The 23,070-nt window shown below is 39.7% G+C and overlaps 1 protein-coding gene and 1 pseudogene across 1 annotated transcript in view; both read right to left on the bottom strand.

The window, feature by feature from the left end:
• Nucleotides 1–23,070, bottom strand: part of LOC112636356 (aldehyde oxidase 4-like) — a 70,348-nt gene that overhangs the window by 14,594 nt on the left and 32,684 nt on the right. Inside the window, 13 exon segments of the mRNA XM_025404995.1 lie at nucleotides 846–941; nucleotides 3,398–3,625; nucleotides 4,611–4,802; nucleotides 4,989–5,075; nucleotides 5,393–5,480; nucleotides 6,410–6,543; nucleotides 10,118–10,242; nucleotides 16,338–16,434; nucleotides 18,220–18,342; nucleotides 18,902–19,016; nucleotides 19,613–19,782; nucleotides 20,370–20,462; nucleotides 22,379–22,541. Coding sequence (XP_025260780.1) covers nucleotides 846–941; nucleotides 3,398–3,625; nucleotides 4,611–4,802; nucleotides 4,989–5,075; nucleotides 5,393–5,480; nucleotides 6,410–6,543; nucleotides 10,118–10,242; nucleotides 16,338–16,434; nucleotides 18,220–18,342; nucleotides 18,902–19,016; nucleotides 19,613–19,782; nucleotides 20,370–20,462; nucleotides 22,379–22,541 — 1,711 coding nt within the window.
• On the bottom strand, nucleotides 7,498–9,181 carry LOC112636365 (annotated as a pseudogene).

Genomic DNA, 23,070 nt, shown 5'->3' with positions numbered 1-23,070 from the left:
TCTCCTACCTCAGCCTCCCGAGCAGCTGGGACTACAGGCGCCTGCCACCTCGCCCGGCTAGTTTTTTGTATTTTTTAGTAGAGACGGGGTTTCACCGGGTTAGCCAGGATGGTCTCGATCTCCTGACCTCGTGATCCGCCCGCCTCGGCCTCCCAAAGTGCTGGGATTACAGACTTGAGCCACCGCGCCCGGCCATGCATTCACTTCTAATTGAGGATTTGGATGAACACAGTATTGCGCTGAGCAGTTGCCAGAAAGCTTACAAGTATCTTATCTTTGAAATCTGGAATCACATTTTTCAGAAGACCTGTGGACTTGATTATGTTGTATGCAGGAAGAACAATAGAAAATATTTCCTTAATTCTAGGCCGAGCATGGTGGCTCATGTCTGTATTCCCTGCACTTTCGGAGGCAGAGGGGGGTGGATAGCTTGAGCTCAGGAGTTCAAAACTGGCCTAGGTAACATGGTGAGACCCTGTCTCTACAACAAATACAAAAATTATCTGGGTGCACTATAGGTGGTGCACACCTATAGTCCCAGCTACTCAGGAGGCTGAGATGGGAGAATTGCTTGAGCCCAGGAGGTAGAGGCTGCAGTGAGCTGTGATTGTGCCAATGCACTCACTCCGGCCTGGCAATAGAGTGAGACCTTGTCTTAAAAAAATAATAATTTCCTCATCCTAACACTTATTTCCCTCACTCCCCTGCATTTTTGCCTTCCTAAAGTCACAAGTCTTACAATTGACTTGTGCATTTAGTGTGATGGCATTTCTCAAGAAAAAGCTGTTAAGTTGAATGTAACATGCATATTCTTCTATATTGGAGAAGACAGACACTGATCTCACCTGAATCATTTTGGTATACAGGCCTTGTCCCAGTTCGCAGCCACCATGAGTCACCAAGACAGAGCCATCTAGATAGATGTGAACGAGAGCTGCCGCCTGGAGGGAAATAGATACAGCCAGTGTAGCCTAGGTTGCTGGATGAACAATCTTGTTTCATTAAGCCAATCTTTTATTTTTTCTTTTACAATTTAAATATCTTTATTTCATTAAAAATAATCCAGAGAATATTATATTATTCTGGAGAAGAAAGCTATTATTAGTGGCTACAGACAACCTCTTGCAAGGCTTCAAAACCATCAATGTAGATAGATGAATGTGTTTATCGCCCATCACTCCCGTCTTCTGCCTACTGGAGGTCTTGTGTGGTTGCCTTGGGAGCTGCCTCTCCAAAGCCCCAACCCAGAAACATTTTATAATTCTTCCCTCCTTGGGTATGAAAATTAATTTTAAAGCAAATATAACTCACATGAGTACATTTACAGGCACAGCCTCTTCTTGCTACTAGAGGAAGTGGAAGAACCTTGAGGTGTTTTAATGGTTTCCAAACACTGATCTTTTAGAATTACATGGCTGGGGTCCCATTCTGGAGATTCCAATTTGGTGGCAGGAATGACAGGTTGGAGGTGAATTCCAAATACCCATTTTTTTTTTAAAGCTCTCAGGTGATCTTAATGATTGGCCAGATTTGGGATCCACTGATTTGTCCAAATTCTTTACTTTACACATGGGGAATAGAAGCCTAGAGAGGGGGAGACTTGGTAAAACTCAGCTGTCTGATTTGTGGTAAAATCAGGACTGGAGCCCACAGCTCCTAACTTGAGCCCAGTGATCTTGGCGACCATGCCATGCTGCCTTTCAAACTAATTGCTGTTGTCCATCTCTGGGGCTGGGGGTTCTGATTGAAGAATCTATAGAATGTGCATGTGGCTCCAGGGATCAGACGGCAGGAAGAAGGAGGCTGGCTACGTAGGGTGGTTCGGCAAGTGGCTGGAATCTTTCTTTAGAGCAATCCCCATCAAATGCTCATGCACGTGGCCAAGATCCTACTTCCTTGTTGATGCCTGTACCCCTGCCACCACGCATTCAAATATCAACGAACTCATCTCTTCCAGTCTCCAGAATATGACACTGTATTTGCAGAATCATTAAGTCCTCTACAAGAACTTTTAAACTTTGTGTTTTCACCTCCAAGACAATCTAACAAGAGTAGTGGATGATCCTGTATAAATGGGTATTGCCATGTGCTTTCAGATACCATGCTAGATTTTATGTTGATAATTATATAAGCACCAAGTACGACTACTTTAATTGATGGAGCATATTAGAGCCAAGAGGTGAGACAGTGACCCACAGACTTTTAGAATTAAAAACTTCACAATGACTTGTGAAGCAGCAGCCAGAGCCATTATCTTTTTCTTTTTTTTTTTTGGAGACGGAGTCACCACACCCGGCCCAGAGCCATTATCTTTTTGTGAGTGAGGATTTGGTTTTAGAAAAGCAGCATCATTCACCATGTTACATTAATGTTATTTTGAATGCTACTGGCATTAATAGATTATTTTTACTTATTTTGCAAATTTGCTTGTGTTTTATAAAGGCGGGAGCAAAAGAAGCTTATTCTTTGGTTTTTGGTTATATATAGCTGATGAACATTAACATAAATAATTTAAGCAACTTTTGAGAGTCCACAAAAAGGTTCTTCTTAAAGGGGGTCTCAGTGTTACTCTGGCTTGAGAAGTACTACCTGGGGGAAAGATGGACACCTGTTCCAGGAAGTGCAGTGCTTATGGCCTTTCCCCCACTCCTTGTTTGGCTTCCTACCTTGTTAGTGGACTCTGGGGAAGGGTGTGCACAGGAAGTAATTTGGTAAGAGACAGCTTGGGCATACCTCATTCACACCGTGAAGGGGTTGTGCGTTCTTTCCTTTGCATGGGTTTGATTATGGGAACATTTCAGAGATTAATAGGAGTAGAAAAAGAATAAAAGAATCAGACACTGAACACCACACACACACACACACACACACACACACACACACACACACAAACACAGAAACAAACTAGTTATGGTGAAACTAAAAAGGAGGCTGGGTAGTCACTGAGCCTCATTATAGTAGCTCCAAGTTTCCATTTGAGTCGTGTAGCTCTGTCTGTTCTCATGTGGTTTTGAAAACTGTCTTCAGATTACCCTGCTGCTCTCACTAAGGAACTAGGAAAGAGAAAGCGACCCTCTTGTTACTCCCACTTTTCTCATGGATTTGAAATTTGGCCCCATATCCCAATACCCATGTTTGGGGCCCTTCTATACCAGCCAAGAACCCCTGGGCTGGACTTTACTGTTGATTGCTTTCAGTGTGACCACCAGGTCTGCCCTGGCACTTGTGATTCCCCAATGCTTGCCTAAACCCACTCTGTTACCTGCTAAGGAAACTGCCCCACTTCTTTTGTCTGTCCCCAGAGGGGATCATCCCTTGTTGCACATGATTGATCTTCTCAGGCAGCAGGTCATTTGGAAAAAAGCTTTTGCTGAGAGGACATCTCTCCCAGTCTCACCTGATTGTAGTAAGCTGTGGGGATCCCAATGCAAAATTTCATGGGGACTATGGCAAGTCCCCTCTTCTTCCAGTAATTCTTTTTGTTAAATTCCTCTGCGGCCAGTTTCCTAGTATAGAATGAAGATTTCTCCAGACATTCTTTCCAGCATCTTCGCAATGGCTCTGGATTAAATGTCTGCTTAAAGGCTGTTTTGCTAATTCTCTTATACATGTTTATTTCTTTAACCTGAAAGATGATAAAATAAAATGGATTTTAGGAATAGAAGCTTGTTTCACATGTGCAGTATGTGTTTTTGTTATATGCCTGATATGCAGAAAGTCTTTCTAAAGAAAGAAAACTATTTTAATGGCTATAAATATGCAAGTGCAAGTGTACATGTATAAATATCAGAGTAATAATAAAAACAGTATAAACTACTCTTGAGCATACCATATGCACCAGGCTCTAGACTAAGTGTATTATCTAGTTAACATCACAATCACCCTGAGAAATAGTAGGTTCCAACCATTGTGAACTCTGTCACAAGTTTGTCAGTGGTGAGACAAAATTCTCCTGATTCAAAATCCTTTTACACCCACACAATGTTGCCTCTTTCTTAACTGTTCTCAAATTAGCTCCCCAAAGCCTTGAATTGTGGCAAAATATCTGCACAAATGGCTATAACCATTCTGTGCTCTCTGTCCCCTGGGTGGCTTCATACTGATTCTAAAGCGTGGCTTGCTCTAGCCAATGGGACAGTAAGTATGTGAGGTGGACAGAGATTTGAAAAGCACTTGTACACCAGGGCTTACCACGTTCTTGCTGTTCATGGCAGCTCTGTGACCACCACCACAAGAACGAATCTGGGCTGGCATACTGGAGGGTAAGAGACTCTGTGACGTGGAGATGTGCCTTCCCGACTGAGGCATCCTAGACGAACCAGCGTGATGACCACCAGACACGTCAGTGAAGCTACGTTAGACCATGAAGCTCCAGTTGCTCTCACCCAGACCAGAAGAGCTACCCAGCTGACCCACAGAATCATCAAAAATACTGTTGTTTTTTAAGTTTTGTGGTTGACTTACCACATAGCAAAATCTAACTGATATATAGATGATGTGCTTTATTGTTTTTGAATCCACATAGGGGTTGATATAATGCATATATAGGCATTTAAGATATATTGGAAGCAATGATCTCAGCATTTTATTAGGGGGTTATGACTTATTACCTCTTCAGGGGGTAAGTTGCATTGAGATGCCACGGCAGTTATGTAAGCTTCGACTACCACCGTACCCTGAGGAAAGCCAAATCCTCGAAAGGCTGTGTTGGATGGCAAATTTGTTTTGCAAGCCCTACCCCGGCACCGGAAATTAGGAATATAGTATGCATTTTCAGATTTCAGCACAATGAACTCCACCACCTGAGTTGAAGCAAAACAAAGTGAAATCTCACATCTGACAGATATTCAAAACCACTTATCTGAATTTTATCTAATTTGAACCTGTCACAGGCAGAAGTTATCTGATTTGTAAGACAAATCTCTATGCAAATAAAATATAACACATACAGCTCAACTGGTAACCTATGGGAAAGGCATGTTTCTCACCATCTCAGACTCATCAGGAGTGTACCCGCCATTGACGTAGTATTCGACATCAGCAGCTTTTATCACACCATTGTTCATGAATCCAATCTGCAAAGTGATAGCAAGTAAGGCAATTTTCTCAATAGTCCTTCTGTGCAATGAAATCATGCTGTACACAAACACATCTTGTCACAATTGTCAATGCACGCTTAGCTTATATACGTGATTGGATGTGATAGGAACCAGAGGAATATCAAGGATGGTGCCCAAGTTGAACATGATACCAACAGAAAGTTTTGGGTAGTTTTAGGCAACGTCTAAATATCTCTTTCAAGTGGTGTGTGATGTAGTAATTGTCTTTCCTATTGGTTGGTTAACACTAAACAATGTCTTAGGCAGTTTGATTAACTTTTGCTTTTACCTACTTTGTATTTTCCGAGGAGCGGGTGGCGGCCAGCAGTTATCAGCATGTCATCACCACGTTCTAGGATAAACCGGATTGGACGGCCAGTCCTATAGGAAATGACTCTGTTAATACACTGGATGCTTCATAAAGTTGTAGAAACATAGTGATGGGGGAGGGGGACTTGAGATAATCTAGCTTATTGGTTGTCAGTGAGGCAGTAACATTCGTTAGACAAGCTCCTTGGAAGTGTGTGGGGCATTAGTATTCTTCAAAAAGATCATAATTATTCTGGTTGAGTCATGTCTGAGAACTTACATATTGCAATGATACATTATTTGGTTAAAAGTTACTTTCTTTTTTATATTATACTAAGGAATTGTATTATTGTTTTGCAATTATGTATAGTAGGTTTTATTGTTGTGAATTTCACTTTGAGATAGTTAAGAGAGCATTAAAATATTAGGTTGGTGCAAAAGTAATTGCGATTTTAAATATTTGCCTTAAAGGGGATGTTGAGGCTAAAAGGGTTGAGCTCCAATACTCCATCGAGCGTAACCTTCCTTGCATTCAGACTCCCCTTTCATAAAATGTCCATCGAGGACTCCTCTGGTTTCTGATGGAATGTTCCCAGTGCCTGCAAACCTGCAATTTATAGGACAGTTTTTCCTATTGTTGGAAAGTGCCAATGAGCTAAGATGTTCATGGTTTTTCTTTTTGTAGAGGTAGCCTGGGATAAGTTAGTTTGAATAACTGAACTTTGGTAGTTACAAGGTTCACAAAAGTTATGACTAGTCCAGTGTTTGGGTATTCCAGCTGGATGACACAGAGGCTAAGTGAACATTCCCAGGTGGCTGCAGAGCCCTTGCTTTATTTGATGACAAACTGTGTCTCTTTTGGGGCTGGGGTTTGACATTCCTTCCATGTGGCCAACCTCAGCTGAGTTGAAAGCTGAGACGAAAGCTGGGGTGCTGGGCTGAAAGAATGCAGATGGCATCAATGCTATTTGGACTGCTAATGATGCCACTGTGACTCTTACTTGTTGGCGGCCACAGCACTGACAGCTCCTAGCACAGCAGGTTTGGCCACTTTCCCTCCAAACGCTCCTCCAGTTCTTTTCATGCGGCAGGCAATTCTATTCCTTGGGACGTTCAGTGCTGCAGCCACATATTCCTGCAAGATGTAAGTTCCCAAAGTTATGTAAATGCAATTTAATAGTTTACTTTCTCATCCTTGTATTTCCCCTCTGCCCAGTAAAAGAAATCTAGTAATTCAACAAATACTTATGTTTACAGAATTGTGTAATCATCACCATAATCTAATTTTAGAACATTTTCAGCATCTGCAAAGAAATTTTGTATCCATTAAGCACTTGCTCCTCATCTTCCCCAAACCCCCAGCACTGGGCAACCATTAATCTACTTTCTGTCTATATAGATTTGCCCATTATGGACATTTCATGTCAGTGGAATCATACACTACGTAGTCTTTTATGACTGACTTCTTTCTCTTAGCATAATATTTTCAGGTTTCATCCGTGTTGTAGCATGTGTCAGTACTCCATTCCTTTTCTCTCTTTTTTTTTTTTAGTTCAGAGTCAATAACTTTATTAGAAGGAGAATAATACTAAAACTTGTCAATGACAGAGACAATCAACTTTGTAACAGAAAGTCAGGGAAACTTTATTTTTGCTTCTAAATCCAAAGGCTAAGTATAGCAGAGTTGTAAAAATGAAATTCCACTTAGTCTGATTCACACAAGTACTAACGTTTAATCCTGTTTTCAAAGTCCAAGAACGAAAACTTGCAATTAAACACTAAGCAAGCCACATGTTTAAGTAAAATTTCTTAAAAAGTCTTAAAAAAATATGATACAGGACCTAAGTTTTCAGTGGCATATATACTATTAACATATGTTCTGAAAACTGGTAGGTTATATCAGTCCTGAATTAATTTTTAATAATAACAATTTTAAAAACTGACTGAGCTTTATACTTTTTCTATGCTACTAGTTTTCTTTCACCTCATTTGTTAAATGTCAATCTTCATTTTATGCCATTTTCAGCATTCTTCCAAAAATCTTCGAACAGTAGTACTCTGTCTGATCTAAGATCTTATCAGATTGGTTTTAATTGAACCGAGTGTCACATTCAGATTTAGTGTCTTCACTGGTCCCATTGACCTCATTCTTAGTATCACTTTACTTTGATTCAATGTTTGTGTCTTCACTGTTTTTCTTAACTACCAGACTTCACACTACTTTTTATTAATCATCAAATCCTCTTTTTCTCCTTGGATTTTCTATCTTGTTCTCTGTCCCAACTTTTGTCCTGTGCTTATATGACTTTCAATTCTGGCTTTTTGATTTTCTTTGATCCCAACTTCGAGATCTATGTTTTCTTTCTGACTGCTCATGGCTTCTGCTTCTTCATTGATTTCTACTTCTGCTTCACCTTCTTTCTCTGCTTCATGATCTTTTGTGGTCCCAAGACCTGCTGCATCTTCAGTCTGAAGTTTGGCTTGAGTGCTGTATTAGTCTGTTCTCACATTGCTAATAAAGACATACCCGAGACTGGGTAATTTATAAAGGAAAAAGGTTTAATTGACTCACAGTTCTACATGGCTAGGGAGGCCTCACAATCATGGCAGAAGGCAAAGGCAAAACAAAGTCATGTCTTACATGGCGGCAGGCAAGAGAGTTTGTACAGGAGAACTCCCATTTATAAAACCACCAGCTCTTGTGATACTTATTCACTACTATGGGAACAGTATGGGTAAACTGTCTCCATGATTCAATTATCTCCACCTGGCCCCACCCTTGACAAGTGGAGATTATTACAATTCAATGTGAGATTTGGGTGGGGACACAGCCAAACCATATCAAGTGCCTATTTCATGAACACTTTCTCTTTCTTCTTTCTCTGTCATAAGCCCTTTCTTTTTCTCTTTCTTCGTCCCTTCATCTTTTCCTTTCTCCTTCACTTCCTCTCTCATGTTCTTTTTCTCTTCCTTTTCTTGCTTCTCCTTTTTTAGACGCTCATCATGATCAGATTTTTGAGTCCTTTTTCTTAACTTTTCTTTCGATTCTTCTACAGTAGTTTTAATTTTGGCATATCCCATGTGTTTTTTTCCAACAAACGGTCATCTACCCAGGACTGGTCATCTCCTACTATCAAAAAGGCTACACACACTTCACAAACTTCCATTGTGTGTGTGTGTGTGTGTGTGTGTGTGCAGCAAAACTTTCAATTTTCAAGGCTGTGGATCTAGGCAATTCTCTCTCTTGTTTTAATTGTTCAACTAATTTCATCATCCCCTGGGCTTCTACTTTTCCTTCAGACCCTAATTCTTCAATCTTCTGCAGAAGTACATCAATGTTGTCTGTTAGAACCTGAATTTTTTCTTCATTTTTGCCTGTTGAGCCAGCCACCCCAGAAGACTGCTGGATTTGAGACAATGCCAAATGAGTATGGCCTCCTTCTGGTTCTACGTTCTACTTTTGCAAGTAAGCTCTGTAAGTATGGCAAAACAAACAAACAAACAAACAAACAAACAAAAAACACTTCTCTCATAGCCAACTTTCGTAAAATGAGAGCTCTTCTCAGACTGTTTTTGTAGCTTTGCAGTATGAATTTCTTCACATGGACCAAGATCAGAATGTGTATATGTGAACAATTCTGCAGAACAAAAACCACAGAGATAATATTTATAAATGTTCTGTGGTCCCACCACCTGTTGCTGCGCTTCTTGTCCGGGGTGAGGTTTTGGTCCCAGCCCATTAACTCATCCAACAATTGTGTGGCCAAAATCATAGTGCTTCCTTTGGGCAGTTTCTCCCAGCCCAGGCACCCCGTGACAGAAGTGCTGGCGACACTATCACCAACCTCCTCAGTCTGCTCTCAGGTTGAAAAGCCTCCTTTACATAGGAGCCAACAAGACAAAATCTCCATTCATTTTATGGCTAAATAATATTCCACTGCATGGATATACTACATTTTGTTTCTCCATTCATCAGCTGGACACTGGGTTGTTTATACTTTTGTTTATTATGAGTAATGCTGCTGTGAACATTTGTTCATAAGTGTTTTTGCATTTATCTGGGGTGGATATTTACTTGCAGAATTGCTGAATTATATGTTCAGTCTATGTTTAACATCCTAAGAAACCACCAAACTATTTTTCAAAGTGGCTGTGCCATTTTTCATGCCCATCAGCAATGTATGAAGGTTCCAGTTTCTCTACATCCTTGCCAACACTTGTTATTGTCTGTCTTTTTGATTATAGACATTCTAGTGGGTGGGAAATGGTATTTCATTGTGGTTTTGATTTGCATTTCCCTAATGACTAATGATGCTGAGCATTTTTTCATGTGCTTATTGTTCATTCACATATCTTCTTTGGAGAAATGTCTACTCAAATCCTTTACTGGGACTGCTTTTGATACTGCCTTAGCTTCTGGGCTATGGCAGGCTGTGGGTACCCAGTGCCCTAGTAACTCTCAAGGAAATGTCTGCTGTTGTGTAGCTGACTGATTGTGACTCAGGAAATGTTAGTAATAAGTGGCAATGGTGACTTTGGGACATACATGTTGTTCATTGGAACCCAGAGTCACATACCCCCCGCCAAAAGGGACCTCAGGAGTGATCTTTATCACCTTTCGCAATTTGCAGAAAAGGATGTAGATGCCCAGTGACTTCCAGGAGATCACACAACTGCTTAGGGGTGAAGCCTATATCTCCTCCAGTTACCTGTACGCGGGTTGGATACTGTGTTCCAAGGTGTAACACCATTTCTTTATCTTCTTCTTTTGGGAGAGCCAGGATAGACGATGTTTCCATATAAAAATGTTCCTGTCCTTCCACATGGACTTCACCTGTAAAGCACAAAACACAAGGCGATGTTTAATCATAAGTTCCAACGTGGGAGTTCTTGGTGGTGTTTTGCTTATGAAGAGTGAACTGCTTTAGCTTATGGAGAGCTGGACTTTTTTTTTTTTTTAACAGCAGAAAAAAGTTTTTTTTCATATGCATATGGGAGGGTGTCACGGAAATGAATGGAAAATCCCAATGAGGTGATTAGGTGGTTAGACCCAGAAGCTTATATACTATTTTAACAAAGGACAATACATTTGTGGAGAAGTGAGAAGACAAAGGAAATGGGTTTTGAGCTTCTGGGGGTGGCAAATTGTGGAGAGATAAATATACAGGGGAAATTAATGGAAGATAAGGGTTATTTTAGTAAGGTTTGTTATGCAGATTTATTTCAGGGCCATCTCTGGGCTGATAAGAGTCTGGAGTTGTCTCTTGTTCTGCTCATCCTGGTACAAGACAGGGGTCAGGAAACATCTTCATAAAGGGACATTGATGCCCTACTTTTAGGTCAATAGGAGGCGGGTACATAACTTTTTTCTGTGTCTGCTGCTTCTCAGTTGCCTTTAGCTCAAAATAATCCTTATGTGAAAGTGCCATATTTTAAACCCAAATTTATTTACTTAACAATCAGATGGTGTTGACAATATACTAGGTATTTTTCTAAGGCTGCGCACTTTATAGACAATTAATTCACTTAATCCTTCTATCAATCTGATGAGGCATGTATCATTACCCCCATCTTGCCAGATGGGGAAGCTGAGACATGGAAAGGTGAAGTAAGCTGCCCAAGGTGACAGAGATAGTAAGTGGCGGAGCTGGGATTCATACCTAGGCAGCCTGACTGACTCATGCTGTGAACCACGACACCACACTGCTCCATAATGGCATGCTGTGTGACTCTTAGTCAGTCCTGCCAAAATTCCTTTCACGTTTCAAATTTCCTACTTGTGCCAAAATTCTGAACCTCACAATTTCCGAAATCCCAATTGGCAAAGGTTCCAAATGGTACTCTGTCAATCTGCTGCCCTCTGGGTGAGAATAATAATTAAAAAAAATATATAGCATGGTACTTAAGAGCTAGGGCCTTGGGATCAGCCAGTCCTGGTTCTACTGATAACTGAACATGAGACCTCAGCCAATTATCTAACTTTTATAAGCCTCAGTTTCCTCATTTTGAGAATGAAGCTACTAATATGTTCCTTCTCAGAGTTGTCCTGCTTGTATGTTAAATAGTAAGCAGTAAATAGTAGCTTAAAATAAGTTTAATAATAATATTAATCTCTTAGGATTATTATTAGGATTAAATAATATAATACATGTAAAATGCTTAGACATGGCACCTGGCACAGTAAGTACTTAATAAGTGTTAGCTGATATTATTATTATTAAATAGTCTTTGACCCAAATTTATAGTTTTTATAAAACCTCATTTAATTTTAAAAATAAAATCCTGTGGAGTAATGAATGTTTGGTGTAAGTAGTAGTTACTGTCAGACATCTGAACATCTCTCGTGAGTTTGCTGGTTGTGTCCAACTATTCTTACAAGGTAGTGCATTGTTTTTATAATTGGGAGGCAGTCTACATTTTCTAGTTAAACAGAATGATGTTAGGAAATATACATCCTAAAGGTCTCTCTCAGGTTTTAATAAAAGATAAAAGCTTACACCACTTGCCATTCTAGTTACTTAGAATAATGTAATAGATCCTGTGAAGATTCTTTTTTCTTACCAAAGACCAGCAGTAATTCTGTTAGTAAAGACAGCCGTGGTTATCTGGCCACACATTAGCATCACTTGGGGGAGCTTTTAAAAAAATATTAATGCCCTTTTCCCATATTCCAATATTCTAATTTGACTGGTCTGAGGTGGGACCTAGGTATTTTGTGTGTGTGTGTGTGTGTGTGTGTGTGTGTGTGTGTGTGTGTTTTGAGATGGAGTTTTGCTCTTGCTGCCCAGGCAGGAGTGCAGTGGCGTGATCTTGGCTCATTGCAACCTCTGCCTCCTGGGTTCAAGTGATTCTCCTGCCTCAGCCTCCCAAGTAGCTGGAATGACAGGCACTTGCCACCAGGCCTGGCTAATTTTTGTATTTTTAGTAGAGAGCAGGTTTCACCATGTTGGCCAGACTGGTCTCGAACTCCTGACCTCAGGTGATTCATCTGCCTCGGCCTCCCAAAGTGCTGAAATTACAGGTGTGAGCTACCATGGCCAGTCAATATTGCTGTTTTTTTTTTTTTTTTTTGAGATGGAGTTGCCCTCTGTCACCCAGGCTGGAGTGCAGTGGCCGGATCTCGGCTCACTGCAAGCTCTGCCTCCTGGGTTTATGCCATTCTCCTGCCTCAGCCTCCCGAGTAGCTGGGACTAAAGGCACCGGTCACATCGCCTGGCTAGTTTTTTTTGTATTTTTTAGTAGAGACGGGGTTTCACTGTGTTAGCCAGGATGATCTCGACCTCCTGACCTCGTGATCCGCCCGTCTTGGCCTCCCAGAGTGCTGGGATTACAGGCTTGAGCCACCGCGCCTGGCCTGCTGTTTTTTAAAATATAAAAAATCTTTTTTTTATGGCTGTATAATATTCCATGGTGTATATGTGCCACATTTTCTTTATCCAGTGTATCACTGATGGGCATTTGGGTTGATACCATGTCTTTGCTGTTGTCAATAGTGCTGCAATGAACATGCATATGCATGTATCTTTATAATAGAATGATTTGTATTCCTTTACAATGGTAGAACTAATTTACATTGCCACCAACAGTGTAAAAGCATTCGTATTTCTCTGCAGCCTTGCCACTATCTGTTGTTTTGAATTTTTAATAAAAGCCATTCTGACTGGCATGAGATGGTATCTCACTGTGGTTTTGATTTGCATTTCTCTAATGACCAGTGATGTTGAGCTTTTTTTCTTCTGGTTGTGGGCTGCATAAATGTCTTCTTTTGAGAAGTGTCTGTTTATGTCCTTTGCCCACTTTTTAATGAGGAATGTTCTTTGCATGGTCTTGGATGGAGCTGGAAGCCATTATCCTCTACATACTAACGCAGGAACAGAAAACCAAACACCGCATGTTCTCACTCATAAATGGGAGCCGAACAATGGGAACACATGGACACAGGGAGGTGACCAACATACACTGGGGCCTCTTGGGGGGTGCAGGGAGGGAGAGCATCAGGAAAAATAGTTAATGCATGTTGGGCTTAATATTTAGGTGATGGGTTAATAGGAGAAGCAAACTACCATGGAACATGTTTACCTATGTAACAGACCTGCACATCCTGTATGTGTACCCCAGAACTTAAATAAAATTAAAATACAGACACACGCACACACACACACACACACACAAACCTAAAACTTAAAAGAAAATCTTAGCCAGAACATTAAGTCTAAACAAATCAATTAACAAATAACAGTGTCAAGATTGGAAAAGATAAATAAAACTGTCATACAACTGTGTACATAGAAAATTCAAGAGAATCTCTAAGTCTATTAAAATGGTAAAGGAATTAAGCAAAATTGCTAGATATAAGATCAATATACAAAAATTAACTGCGTTCTTATATACTAGACCCAAGTTAAATAAAGTTAAATAAAAACAACCATAGTATCACAAAACATACAATACTAGGAATAAATATTAAAAAGGAGTTGCAAGATCTCTATAGTGAAAACTAAAAATTACTGAGAAAAGTTAAAGAAAACCTAGATAAAAGGCAAAGTGTACCATGCTTATGGATTAGAAGACATAATATTGTTAAGATTTCAATTCTCTCAAATTGATATATTGTTTCAATGCAATCCCAATAAAAATCCCAACAAATTATTTTTGGTGAGATTTATGAATTAATGATAAATTTATCTGAAAATGCAAAGGACCTATAATAGCTAAGGTCGTATTGAAGAAGCAGCAGCAAAAGTACCTTAAATTATCGGATTTTAAGACTCACTATAAAGTTACAGCAAGTAAGACACTGGTATTAGCAAGATAGGTAAATAGACAAATAGAATATGATAGAGAACTCAGAAGTAGAACAACACATATGTAGACATCTGGAAAACAACAAAAGCTGCACTGCAATTCAGTAAGGGAAAGGATAGTCTTCAATAAATGGTGCTGGGTCAATTGAATATCCACATGAAAAAGATGGAATATTGACTCACATCTCACATCATACAGAAAATTTAATTTGAGGTGAATCATAGACCTAAGTGCAAAAGCTAAAACAATCAAGTTTCTAGGAGAAAACATAACAGAATATCTTCATGACCGTTGGACAGGCAAAATTTCTTCAACGAGCACAAAATCATTAGCTATAAATAAAAGACTGAAAAACTGATATTCATTAAAATGAAGAAATTAGACTCGGCGCGGTGGCTTCAGCCTGTAATCCCAGCACTTTGGGAGGCTGAGGTGGGCAGATCACCTGAGGTCAGGAGTTCGAGCCCAGCTTGGCCAACATGGTGAAACTCCATCTTTACTAAAATTACAAAAATTAGCCGGGTGTGGTGGTGCAAGCCTGTAATCCCAGCTACTAGGGAGGCTGAGGCAGAAGAATCGCTTGAACCCGTGAGGTGGAGGTTGTAGTGAGTCGAGTGACCACTCCATTGCACTCCAGCCTGGGCAACAAGAGCGAAACTTCATCTCAAAAATAAATAAATAAATAAATGGAAGAAATTGTCTGGGCATGGTAGCTCGCACTGTAATCCCAGCACTTTGTGGGGCTAAAGAAGGGGGATCGTTTGAGCCCAGGAGTTTGAGACCAGCCTAGGCAACATGGCAAAACCCCATCTCTACAAAAAATACGAAGATTAGCTGGGCATGGTGGTGTATGCCTGTAGTCCCAGCTACTTAAGAGGCTGAGGTGGGAGGACTGTGGCCAGGCGCGGTGGCTCACACCAGTAATTCCAGCACTTTGGGAGGCTGAGGTGGGCGGATCATGAGGTCAGGAGATCGAGACCATCCTGGCTAACACGGTGAAACCCCGTCTTTATTAAAAATACAAAAAATTAGTTGGGCGTGGTGGCAGGCGCCTGCAGTCCCAGCTACTCGGGAGACTGAGGCAGGAGAATGGCGTGAACCCAGGAGGCGGAGCTTGCAGTGAGCCAAGATCACGCCACTGCACTCCAGCCTGGGCAACAGAGCCAGATTCCATCTCAAAAAAAAAAAAAAAAAAAAAAAAAAGCTATTATTCAGCAATTTCATTCCTGGGTACATTCCATTAGAACTAAGTGCTATGTTCACCAAAATATAAGCATAATAGTGTTTATAGAAATTTTATTCATAATGCTCCCAAATTAAAAACAACTCCAATGTCCTGAATGGTAGAATGAATAAATAAATTGTGAAATATTTGCATAACAGAATACTACCAACGAAAAAAACCGAATCTATGCAACAACATGAATGAATCGTTCATACATAATGTTAAATAAAAGCAGAAGGCGTAAAAGAGGTTATAAGGTTCCATTTATATAAAGTGCAAATGAGGTAAAACTAATTTACAGTGATAAATATCAGAATAATACCTTGGGGGGTTACTAAGAGAGGACACATGGAAGCATGCTGGGGGTGCAGAAATTTTCTATGTCCTTTTAAAATTTTTTATTTTTATTTTTTGAGATAGAGTCTCATTCTGTCATCCAGGCTAGAGTGCAGTGGTGTAATCTTGGCTCGCTGTAACCTCCACCTCCCACGTGCAGGTGATTCCCATGCCTCAGCCTCCCTAATAGCTGGGACTACAGGCATGTGTTACCATGCCAGGCTAATTTTTGTATTTTTAGTAGAGATGAGGTTTCACCATGTTGGCCAGGCTGGTCTTGAACTCCCGACCTCAAGTGATCTGCCTGCCTTGGCCTCCCAAAGTGCTGGGATTACACTGTGCCCAGTCACGTTCTATGTCTTGATGTGGGTAGTATTTACACATATTTATACATATACAAAAATTCACCAAACTGTAAATTTCCTCTGCACTTTAAATTACTGTTTAAAAATCACACTTGAATGGGAAATATTGCCTTAGAGTTTCAGTAGTTTTCAGTCCAGATGATTGAAATTAGAGTCTTCAGCTTCAGAAGCTTCCCTTTTCTCGCTAAGATTACTTACCTTCAATGATTTGGTCAACATATTTAAAGGCTTGCTCTACATTTCCTTGCTCGATTTTTTTCTCATCAAAAAGAAATGAATTGTGCTCTAGGGCTTGCTGCAGTGGAAAAACAAACCAAAACAACAGCAAAAGATTTAATTTTGCATTCTAGTAAACAATTTGTTTCCCATCAAAATTCCACGCTTCCATGTTTCTACTGTATCAGATCTTCATTACACCGAGAAAATCAGAGCCAGGGCTGCGTGAAGAGTCAGAAGAAGGCGGACTCAAATGGATTATAGGCATTGGTGACTCATTTTGTACAGTGCTCTGGGAAGGGCTGAGGGGGACACAAGGGTATATAAACCCGCTTCCCACCTCTGCATTGCTGAATGATGATCTGAGTCAGTTTGGCAGTTAGGTGCTGACTCTGGGGCTAGAGGGTTACTCAATAGTAAAGAGAGGTCAAGAAGGAGGAGGCTGATGGGGCCCAGGAATGGCCTTGAATGGGTGACCTGAGTTGGATCCTGAATCATTTGAAGTCAAAGGCACATCATAAAACAATAGTTTGAGGCTGAAACCAAGCTGAGGGGCCAACATGAGCACAAGGCCAGAATGGCCAGGGTGCAGGTTTTCTATCAAGAAACAGTGGAAGATGGGTTTGAAAGGTGGAATGTGGCTGGACTATTAAAGACCTTGATTTGATACTAAAGAGTTTGGACCTTATCTAAAGGCATAGTGTTAAATAGGAAAAGTGACCTAATGACCTTAGTGACTTAGGAAAGTTAATATGTTAGGTAGATGGGCTGAAATGGAAGAAAAGAGCCTCTTTTAGTGGTTTTTGTAGTAAATCTGAAAAGAAGATAGTGAGGACTAGGCTGGAGGGTGGAGTGAAAGCGAGAATGAAAAGAAAGGGGCAGCCTTAAGGGACGTTTAAAAGATAACTGGAAAAAACTTGAACTTGGCAGCATTGGGAAGAACAGGGGAGAATTGAAGTGGATGCTCAAGACTGAATCTAATTTGTGGGTGGGGGGGTGGAGGGTGTCCATATTGCTTATGCATCCATCTATCCATCGATTCCTCCATCCCTCCATCCCTCCGTCATCCAACATATGTTTATTGAGCATCTACTGTGGGTTTAGAGCTTTGCTAGGCACTGGGGATATAAAGTACAAGAGCACGCAACATGCCCTTGCCCTCATTCATGACAACTAAAACAAAAACGATAGGTAACATTTATTGAATGCATTCCCTGTCCCAGGTGCTATGCTAAGCATTTTACTGGGATTCTCTCATTTAAGCTTACCATGACCTTTTGGTGTAGGTACTTTTAGAATTACCATTTTATAGATGGAAAAGCTGAGGTATGAGGGGTTTAAAGCTTTTGCTGCTATTAAGAGGCTGCTAGTGGCAGAGTCAGATGATGAATCAAAGTAGTCTGTCTCCAGAGCCTGTCTGTGCTTGAGCAGTAAGTGGGCAGGGAGACAGAGGACCCAATAGTTGTAATAAGTAAGTGTTATATTTTTTTCTGATTTCCACAGTGCTCTAGATTTTCCGGCTGATTGCTTTTGTATATGAGATTATAAGGACGTTTCTCAGGTGTTGCTTATCTGCATTCTTAGCCCATGCCTTGGCAAGAGGTCACAGGAGAAGTGGGCACAGAATGCTTCATTTCCACGGGTCCCTGTAGAAGCAGTGGTGGGAAAGAGGAGTCTAAGCAGGAAAGGACTCAGTTTCTGTCTTGAGGGGCAAATTGCGGGAGCCTTCACTCTAAAACTATAGGTAACACTGAACAAAGTATAGATGGAGCCCAACTTATACTATTTTATGACTACATGGGTTGAACTGTGCCCCAAGTCCACCACTTAAGTCATTCTAGAAAACACAAAGCGGTCTGACTACCTCTATTGTGATAATCCTTGGCTCTATGTCTTCATAAGCGATCTTCACTTTTTTGGCTGCCTCTCTTGCATGAGCATAGGTATCAGCGGCCACAGTGCCGACAATCTGACCCACGCAAATTACCTGCAGAAAAGCCACATGTTGTAATTAGCGAAAACACAGACTCATTAAAAAGGAATTACTGTTCCCACATTCTTACATTTACCTATTGGGTTTTTGTGACCAAAAGCAAGATTATTTTCTACCTATGAGAATAAATTTACAACAGCGGTTTGAGTGGGACTTAGGGGGCCCAAAGTTGAATGTAGAAACTAATTATCTGGCTTTAATGATCTCCCTTCTGGTTGTTCTTGGCCACATTACTCACCATTCCCTCAGCATACACAGTGATCCAATTAACCTAACATTCTGCTGGTTCTTTCAATGTCTTATGATCTGTGTTGCTTCTATGACTTTCATGACTTTTGAGAAGTATTCTTTGAGGACTTCTGGCTTTTATCAGAATCTCAAAAGGGTCCACAATTCAAGAGAGAAGTTGAGAATCACTGAGGCAGAGTCATTGGTTTCCAACAAGTCTTTGTGATGTGAACATGGATCCATGGATGGCTATAGTCATAACCAATAATCATTTTGGCATCTCCAGCAAGGTATTTGAATAATAAACCACACATAAATCACCCACCTCATTCTGTGCATAGAAAATCTCTCCTTGATAGTTATTATCTCCTGGAACATCCTCTGCTGTTATCACGTCAACAACACCTGGAAGTGCCAGGGCTTCTGAAATATCAATTGATCTAGGAGAGAGAATTTGAAGGTAGATATTAAAGTTTCAGGAGCCAGTTCCCAGTGATTCCTCAAACACAGGGAGAAACTATAATGGACGTCATAACTAAATCGTGGAGCAATATTCTATGTTGAAAAATGCCAGTATTTAGCAGATGTTCTAACTCTTTCACATCCTTGGATTCTTACATAACTATGCTTAAAAAATGACTGATTCTCAACCAGAAAAATAAATATGTATTCTTTCTTTTTTTTGTGAGACAGGGTCTCACTCTGTTGCCCAGGTTGGAGTGCAGTGAAGCGATCAAAACTCACTGCAGCCTTGGTCTCCTGGACTCAGGTAGCCTCCTCAGTAGTTGGGACTACAGGCGCATGCCACCATGCCTGGCTAATTTTTTGTAGAGATGGAGTTTCGCTATGTTGCCTATGCTGGTCTCGAACTACTGAGCTCCAGCGATCTGCCTGCCCCGGCCTGGGATTACAAGTGTGAGCCACCATGCTGGAAATTAATATTCCTATTTGAATTAAATATATAATAAGCTCTTGATTTGAATGTGAAACTGTGAATGTGTTTCAGTAACATTAAGAATCTCTTTTACTTCCTTACATGATCTTGGCATGAGCTCTGGTGCTGGTGATCGGAGCCAGGAAGAGTTCTTGGTCGATGCAGGGCATGTCGTCAATATACACAGCTTCCCCTGTGGTGTGTTTAATGGCCGACTGGTGCATGACTGGGTGTCCAACTGGATCTTGTGGGGGTTGGTGGGGATCCACACACTGTTAACGGACAAAGTAAATTATTTTGCCATGAGGAATTCTCATGCCCTGAAAATTAGGTCTGATATATCTGGCTTACTCATGTGTTAGGGAAAAAAATAAAAAAAAAAAACCCAAAAAACAAAAAATTATAGGCAATTGGGTATCCATATCCATGAGTTCAGGTTAATAAATATCCATTAAGTATTAAGTACTATGGTAAGGGATTATATTCTTGTTACAATTCTCCTCTTATCCCCAAAAAGAAGACATCCTAAATTCAGGGTGGTTGTAATAAGGCAGAGAAGGCTTTCTAGAGGCAGTAAATGTTGACTTGGGTTTTAAAGGAAGAACAGGTATTGGTAAGCAAAGGAGGTAACTAAACTGAAAATAGTGGAGAACAATGATTCAGAATCTAATTCTTGTGTAGCCTTGAGTAAAAGCATAGAAGCTAAACCAAGCAAGTTGTGTGTGTATAGCAATAGGTAACATCAGCTGGCTTCAATAGACGTTATCTTAAATACAGTTATTGAAAAGAAGGAGAAGTATGCCTAATGCATACATCTGAATGCATAAACATTAAAAAACAAAAAACCCTGTCCACCAACCTGAAACATCTGAATTCCTTGGGGTGTTTCTATGGGAAAGTCTTCTAGAGCACTCATGAACTTTTCTGGAATGTCGGGAAACTTCTGGGGATCCTGAACAGAAGATTACTTCACAGTTAATTTTACAATCTGAGTGAGCAGCTTGGAAAAACACATGGAGATAAAGTTATCCAATCTATTCTTTTAGATCTTAGATGCCAGTTCTTCTGGGAGAAAGCTCTGAGCTTTAAGTTCTGTAAGCTAGTAGCAGTTGCTTGAATAATAACTACATCTATTTATGTGCACAGAAAAATAAATGTTATTTCCAGGAAGTAAAGATTTCCTTTCATGACAAAGTCTTTTTTTGAATGAATGGAAATATGGATACTTCTAAATGGAGGCTGTGTTTCCAAACCTGGGCCACTCTTGTGGCCATGTACCTCAAATAAACAATTGAGGGAGTAGGGAAAGATTAATCTACAAGGATGTTCAATTGCAGATTATTTGTGATAGTAAGGAAACTAGAATTAAGCCAAATATCCAACAATAGGGAAATGATGGTACATCCAAGTACAATATTCCGCAGTTATAAAAAATAACTTTGCAGAAATGTCTTTAATGGCATTGAAAAATTCATGAAATATAGTTAAATAAAAAAGTTACAAAAATTTATGTACAGTATAATCCCATGTTTTGTAAAAAAAAAAAAATATATATATAAAAGTATGTATTCCAAAATGTTAATAGTGGTTATGGTAGGATTACTAGATTACAGTTCATTTAAAAAATTTCGTTTCTCCATATTTTGAATTCTTTTATAATGATAGAATATATAATAGAAGGTAATATGTAAGATAATATTTGATAATCTATTAAATATGCTTATCTATTAATATATAATAATTGAATATGTTTTTCTTTTATATCTATTATGTGTTATATATTGATAATGGTTAATTATCAATACCATTAATATGGATTTTATATGTGATATAATCTATTAAATATACACGTACATATTTTTAGACTGAATATGTATAAAATTATATACTGATTATATATTTTTCTATTGAATATGTTATATAATACATAATAGAGTATACAATGTATAACAGAATATACTAAAATAATGATAATAAATAAGGTTAATATAATAATAACAAGGACTGGCTGAACTAAGAGAGCAAAGCTCTCAGTCATAAAAGGGTTGTAGGTGTAGTCATCTGTCTGCCATTTTGGGATCACCTCGTGGCTCATCAAGGGGGCGCTCATGATCATGGATCATATTTGGAGAAACACTGCTGTGGGGGTTATTTTAAACTAGGTTAGGCTAAAAAAAATAGTTAACAGAAAAGTAAAAACAATCTAAATGTCAAAAATAAGGAATGGATCAAATAATGAATAGTGCATCTATCCCTAAACATGCCATGCAACCATTATGTCATGATGCCACTGAAAAATAATTAATGTCATTGAAAGATGATTACGTTACTAAATGAAATAAGCAAGCTATACTACACAGTTATACAGATACATACACATATACATATACATCCATAATGAAGGGTTTCGAAGCACGTACACCAAAATAGTCTATGGGTGATGGGATTATAAAAGAGTTTCTCCTCTTTTTTAACTTATTCACATTTTCTAAATAGTAAAGCATTATTTTAATTTTACTTATTATTTTAACAAGAACATGTTCTTTAAAAATGGAAAAGATATGGATTTACTTACTGAAGGCTTTTCACTACTGTAGGTCAATCTGATCTTGCATGTTAGTGTTTGTGACACAAATAAGGCAAATGGTATAATAAAGTTGTCCCTTTCTCAGCCCAGGAGTGAGGAAGGGAGAGGGAAGGAGAGGAGCAAAGTGGCACAGGAGGAGACGTTGGAGACTGGGAACACTACAGTGAGGGCCCCAGCCCAGGAAGCCTCCACGTGTTATCAAAGGCAGGCACGGAAGTCCTTCATGTGCAGATCTGTGCTGAGAATGTCAAGGCACCCTGAAACCCAGAGAAGCCATTTACCATTTGATTCAGTCCTCGCCTCACTTTCAGGTAGAATTTGAAGAGGAGGCTGATGATGAGGGTTCGCCTGTACTCCACCATGCCACCCTCAGCTGCTGGTGGGATGTAGATCTCATCCAGGACCCATCGGCAGGCATCACTCAGCATTTGGTCATCCCATTGCCTAGAAGGAAAGAATGTTAATGTTTCATAGAAGAAGGCAAAGAGAGAATATCATATTTGGATGTACCATAATTTGTCTTGCAATTTCCCTGTTGCTGGATTTTAATTTTAGTTTCTTTACTGTTAAAAATAATCTGCAATTGAGCATCCTTGTAGGCAAAGACAGACACTAAACTGACATGCAAGGAAAGATGGAGAGCAAGTTGTATCCACCTTTGAAGTCTAGACAAAATATCTTCAAGAGAGTTTGTTAGCTCTCTTCAGTATCTGATGCAGTGGTTCCCAAACTTTCTACATTAAGTCTTCCTATATTATTATTTTTCCAGGATTGGGAATGTTGATTTACCTGAAATACCTGGGTTAAAAAAGCACTAAAGCCAAAGCTTCCTGAGATCTGGAACTTTGTTGATCTTGTCCACTGCTGTATCTCCAGCAACTATCCTCTAGCCTGGCATACACACTACTCTAGGTAAATATTTGGTAAGTAAAAAATTATTGAAGATAGCAGTAAAATATTTCAGAAATCAATG

This window comes from Theropithecus gelada, chromosome 12 (assembly GCF_003255815.1).
Source record: "Theropithecus gelada isolate Dixy chromosome 12, Tgel_1.0, whole genome shotgun sequence".
Taxonomy (NCBI): domain Eukaryota; kingdom Metazoa; phylum Chordata; class Mammalia; order Primates; family Cercopithecidae; genus Theropithecus; species Theropithecus gelada.
This window is presented reverse-complemented; position numbering and strand designations above follow the sequence as displayed.